This window comes from Hippopotamus amphibius, chromosome 3 (assembly GCF_030028045.1).
Source record: "Hippopotamus amphibius kiboko isolate mHipAmp2 chromosome 3, mHipAmp2.hap2, whole genome shotgun sequence".
In the NCBI taxonomy this organism is placed as follows: Eukaryota; Metazoa; Chordata; class Mammalia; order Artiodactyla; family Hippopotamidae; genus Hippopotamus; species Hippopotamus amphibius.
The window spans coordinates 113,365,942-113,371,377 of NC_080188.1; the positions used below are offsets into that span (position 1 = coordinate 113,365,942).

Here is a 5,436-nt window from a genome sequence, read left to right on the forward strand (position 1 = left end):
GAAGGTGGTATAGGAGTTGGACAGGGCCCTGGGGATGGGAAAGATAAGGTGTTTCAGCAGAAGGGGTGGCCTATGGAAAGCACAGAGATGTGAGTGAATGTGGGGAATTAGAGAAGCTGCAAATAATTCAGGTGGCTGGAGAGAAGTGTGGCTGGGGGGGCAAGGAGTGAGAAGTAAGAAAGGGACACGAGGAAGTAAGTAGAGGAGACCTCACGGAGGGCTTCCCCTGGCATGCTGAAGAGTCTAAAGAATATCCTATCCTTGACCGGGCGCCATGCCTGGATTTTAATAGGAGAGTGAGATGGGACCAAATTGAAGTCTGGCCACAGTGAGGAGCAAGAGCTGGCAAGAAGCAAGTCTGAAGGCAGGGGGAGCTGTTAGTTACATGGCTCTTGTTTTGATCCAGGTGAGAGATAAAGAGGGTTTGAACTAAGAGAGGAGTGATGGTCATGGAGGGAAAGGGACAGCGTCCTGAGATGGCTATTCCCACAGTAGGCAGGATGTCAGGTATCAACCCCTATTGGAGGGACAGGAAAATTTTGGCTCAGTGGTTATCTGATGGGCAGGGGCTCACACAGCTAGCCAGAATAACCACTCCTATCCTGAAAATGTTTACCTGTGGCAGTGTTCTTGACATGCCAAGATGACTCCATGTCACAGAACTCCCATGGAAGGGGGAGTTAAGATCAGTCCTCTCGGGACTTCCCAGGTGGCACAGTGGTTAAGAATCTCCCTGCCAATGCAGGGGACATGGGTTCGAGCCCTGCTCCTGGAAGATCCCACATGCTGCAGAGCAACTAAGCCCATGCGCCACAACTACTGAGCCCATGTGCTGCAACTAGTGACCCACATGCCTAGAGCCCATGCTCCCAATGAGAGAAGATATTGCAATGAGAAGCCCGCACACCACAATGAAGAGTAGCCCCCGCTTGCCACAACTAGAGAAAGGCAGCACGCAGTAACGAAGACCCAACGCAGCCAAAAAAAAAAAAAAAAAAATATCAGTCCTCTCTGAAGCCCCACATAGCCCCTGGCATATTTTGCCCATAGTACACCTTCAATACGTGTAAACTGGAAATACAGGTACATCCTATTTATAGCTCGCTAAGTGGCTTCTCATCCTAGGCTGCTCAGGTACCTCTGGCTTCATGGCAGGGAAGAATCTCACCTTCGTTCCCGCATTCCTCCTCGTCGCATTCACTGACCATCCTGAACAGGCACTGACTCTCTTCCTTCTGTTTCTATTTATCTATCTCATCACGCTGTTGGGGAACGTGGCCATTATCATCCTGATCCGCGTGGACCGCCGGCTCCACACCCCCATGTACTTCCTTCTGAGTCACCTCTCTTTCATGGACGTCTGCTTCTCGTCCGTCACTGCACCTCAGATGATGGTCGTGTTGCTGGAGCACGGGGCTGTTCTATCCTGCACTCGCTGTGCCGCCCAGTTCTTCCTCTTCACCTTCTTTGGCTCAGTTGACTGCTACCTCCTGGCGATCATGGCCTATGACCGCTACGTGGCCGTGTGCCGACCCCTGCTTTATGTCACCATCATGACGCAGAAGGTCCGGATGGGTTTTGTGGGAGGGGCTTACGGTGCTGGTGTCTTCAGCGCCTTGGTGCGGACGGTCTCAGCTTTCAAGCTCTCCTTTTGTGGAACCAATGAGATCGACTTCATTTTCTGTGACCTCCCTCCTCTCTTAAAGATGACCTGTGGGGACAGCTACACTCAGGAAGTGGTAATTATTGTATCTGCCATTTTTGTCATCCCTGCCTGCATGGTGGTGATTTTGGTGTCCTACCTGCTTATCATCTTGGCCATTGTGAAGATACCCTCCGCAGGAGGCAGGGCCAAGACCTTCTCCATGTGCGCCTCCTACCTCACTGCGGTGTCGCTCTTCTTTGGGACCCTCATCTTCATGTATCTGAGAGAGGACTCTGGCCAGTCCTTGGAGGAGGACCGGGTGGTGTCTGTGTTCTACACAGCAGTGAGTCCCATGTTGAACCCTCTCATCTACAGCTTGAGGAACAGGGAAATGAAGGAGGCCCTGAGGAAAACTCTCAACAGAGTCACCTTGTCCTAACCATCCGACCTTGTCCAACCTCGGAAAATCCTGAGAACCATCTCCTCTGCAGTGCCAGCATTCTGGGAACTCATTATTTATAGCACACTCAATGTTTAATGTCATGGTACAAGGTGTTAAAAAAGAATAAGAGGACTTCCCAAGTGGCGTAGTGGTTGAGTCCGCCTGCCAATGCAGGGGACACAGGTTCGAGCCCTGCTCTGGGAAGATTCCACATGTGGCGGAGCAGCTAAGCCCCTGCTCCACAACTATTGAGCTTGTGCTCTAGAGCCTGTGAGCCACAATTATTGAGCCTATGTGTCACAAATACTGACGCATACATGCCTAGAGCATGTGCTCTGCAACAGGGGAAGCCACTACAATGAGGAGCCCACGCAACACAATGAAGAGTAGCGCCCGCTGGCACCAACTAGAGAAAGCCCGTGTGCAGCAAGGAAGACCCAATGCAGCCAATAAAATAAATAAATAAATAAATAAATAAATAAATAAATAAATAAATTTATTAAAAAAAAATAAAAGAGAGAGAACCAGAACTTTTAGTTTCAGGGAGAGAAAAGAAGGAAAGGAAGAGGCAGCCCGAAAAGAGTTTGGAGTGAGAGTTCTAACTCTGGGACAAGTGACCAAAGAATCTGAAGTTAAATCCTGTGTAACTCAGTTGTGGCACACCTCACAGGTCTGTGACTGTAAAGCAAGATTACTTTTTTTTTGCAAAATTTTCTATGAAAGATTTCCATCATGCAGAAATATTGAAAACAATGCATAGTGAACTCCTTCTACCCAGTACTCAGATGTTTTTGCTTTATCATATATATATATGTGTAATCTATCTATTCATTTATCCATCCATTTATTATTCATTTATCTTTCGAGGCATTTCAAAGTGAGTTGCAGACATCAGTGTTAGTACTCTTCAATCTTATAAGCCCCAGAATGATGTCATCAATTAGGATTCAACATTTAGATTATGTTTATTTTTAAAAACATTTAAAATTGAACTATAGTTGATTTACAATATTGTGGTAGTTTCAGGTGTACAGCATAGTGATTCAGTAGTTTTGAAGATTATACTCCAGTTTAGTTTATTACATGATAACGGCTATAATTCCCTGTACTATATAGTATATGCTTGTTGCTTTTCTAGTTTATATATAGTAGTTTGAATTTGTTAATCCCATAATCCTAATTTGTCCCTCCCCCTTTCCTGCTCCCCTGTGGCAACCACAAGTTTATTTTCTATGTCTGTGAGTCTATTTCTGTTTTGCGTATACATTCATTTGTATTATTTTTTTAGATTCCACATATAAGTGATATCATACAGTATTTATTTTTGCCTGACATTTCATTAAGCATAATAGGTCCATCCATGTTGCTGCAAATGGCAGTATTTCTTTTTTGTGGCTGAGTAATATTCCATTGTGTGTGTGTGTGTGTGTGTAATGGGGGCACATCTTCTTAATCCAACCATCCCTTGATGGGTACTTGGGTTGCTTCCATGTCTTGGCTATTATAAATAGCGCTGCTATGAACACTGGGGTGCCTGTGTCTTTTTGAATTGGAGTTTTCAATTTTTTCCAGATATGTAGCCAGGGATAGAATTGCTGGATTATATGGTATTTTTATTTTCAGTATTTTTGAGGAAACTCCATACTGTTTTCTATAATGGCTGCACCAATTTACATTCCTACCAACAGCGTATGAGGGTGCCCTTTTCTCCACGTCCTCTCCAACATTTGTTAGACTTTTTGATGATAGCCATTCTGACAGATATGAGGTGATAGCTCATTATTGAAATAACCTCAAAATGGTTTAAAGACCTAAATGTAAGAACAGAAACCATAAAACTTCAAGAAGAGAACATAGGCAGAACACTCTTTGACATAAAGCGCAGCAGTATTTTCTTGGATCTGTCTCCTAGGGCAAAAGAAATAAAAGCAAAAATAAACAAATAGGACCTAATTAAACTTAAAAACTTTTGCACAGCAAAGGAAACCATCAACAAAAACGAAAAGACAACCTACGGAATGGGAGAAAATGCTTGCAAATGATATGATAGATAAGGGGTTAATATCCAAAATATACAAAACAGCTCATATAACTCCATATCAGAAAACCAAAAAAACAAATCAAAAATGGGCAGAAGACCTGAATAGGCATTTTTTCAAAGAAGGTATACAGATGGCTAATGGGCGCATAAAAAGATGCACAGTACCACTAATTATTAGAGAACGGTGGGTTATGTTTATTTTTTTATTTGTTTCTATTTTAAAGCTCTATTGAAATACAATTGCTTTACATTGCTGTGCCAGTTTTTGCTGTACAACAAAGTGAATCATCTGTATTTATACATATATCCCCATATCCCCTCCCTCCCATGACTCCCTCCCACCCTCCTTATCCCATGCCTCTAAGTCATCACCCGTCATCTAGTTGATCTCCCTTTTTTATGTAGCAGTTTCCTACTAGCTATCTGTTTTACATTTGGTAGTGTATATATGTCAGTACTATTCTCTCGCTTTGTCCCAGCTTCCCCTTCCCCCTCCCCACCCCATGTCCTCAAGTCCATTCTCTACAACTGCATCTTTCTTCTTGCCCTGTCATTGGGTTCATCAGTACCATTTTTTTAGATTCCATATATGAGTTAGCATACAATCACCCTCTTTCGCCCCCTCTAGCCTGGGCGGGGAACTGACTCCTGAGATTATGTTTATTTTTAATGATTAAATTAAGATAGTTGTTTGATAGTCCAGTTAATAAACCTGACCCTGCTTAAGGTATTCTTCAGACTCCTATAGTAGTTTCCGGGGATGTGATTCATGTGAGCATGAATCTCTGCGTGCTCCCAATAATATGTTGGTCAATTGCTATCACCACTGGGAATATGCCCTGTCCTTTCTTCTTCCCCACCTGTTCCAGCTCCCATGTGTCACATCATTTGCTGGAGAATCCACTCAGTGATTTATACCATTTACCATTTCTGCGCCTAATGGTATTTGCAGAATCTTTATCATAGATGTCAACTCTCTATGTTCTTAAAGCTTAGCAGAGTATTGCTGCATTCCACGCAGGGGTGGGTAGGAGGGAATCCCTGTCTGCATTGGGTTCCTAGGCTCTGCAGCAGCTCAGCCTGCATCCAAAGCCTTGTAGAGTCCTTTGGGTCTTGCTCTTTACTTCTCTGACTGTAGGTTCCTTGATCAAATCCAAGACACTGGGAGGGAACAGGCCCCACCTACTCATCATTTTCTGTTTTTCCTCTGATCCTTATTCTTAGAACTCAAACTCCTTTTCTCCCTGTCCCTTGGATTACCAAAAAAAATAGTGAGATCACAGGAATATGAATGACAGAAAGCATCAT

The 5,436-nt window shown here is 43.8% G+C and overlaps 1 protein-coding gene across 1 annotated transcript; it reads left to right on the forward strand.

Annotated features, from left to right (window-relative positions):
• The first annotated feature begins 1,148 nt into the window (after positions 1-1,148).
• LOC130850275 (olfactory receptor 9Q1-like) lies at positions 1,149-2,084 on the forward strand. Its single transcript, XM_057729711.1, has one exon. It carries the CDS (start codon positions 1,149-1,151, stop codon positions 2,082-2,084), a length of 936 nt encoding a protein of 311 aa, XP_057585694.1.
• Positions 2,085-5,436: the final 3,352 nt, after the last annotated feature.

Excerpts from the sequence above, each read along its gene's own strand:
- LOC130850275 (XM_057729711.1), top strand. The coding sequence starts at position 1,149 with ATGGCAGGGAAGAATCTCACCTTCGTTCCCGCATTCCTCCTCGTCGCA.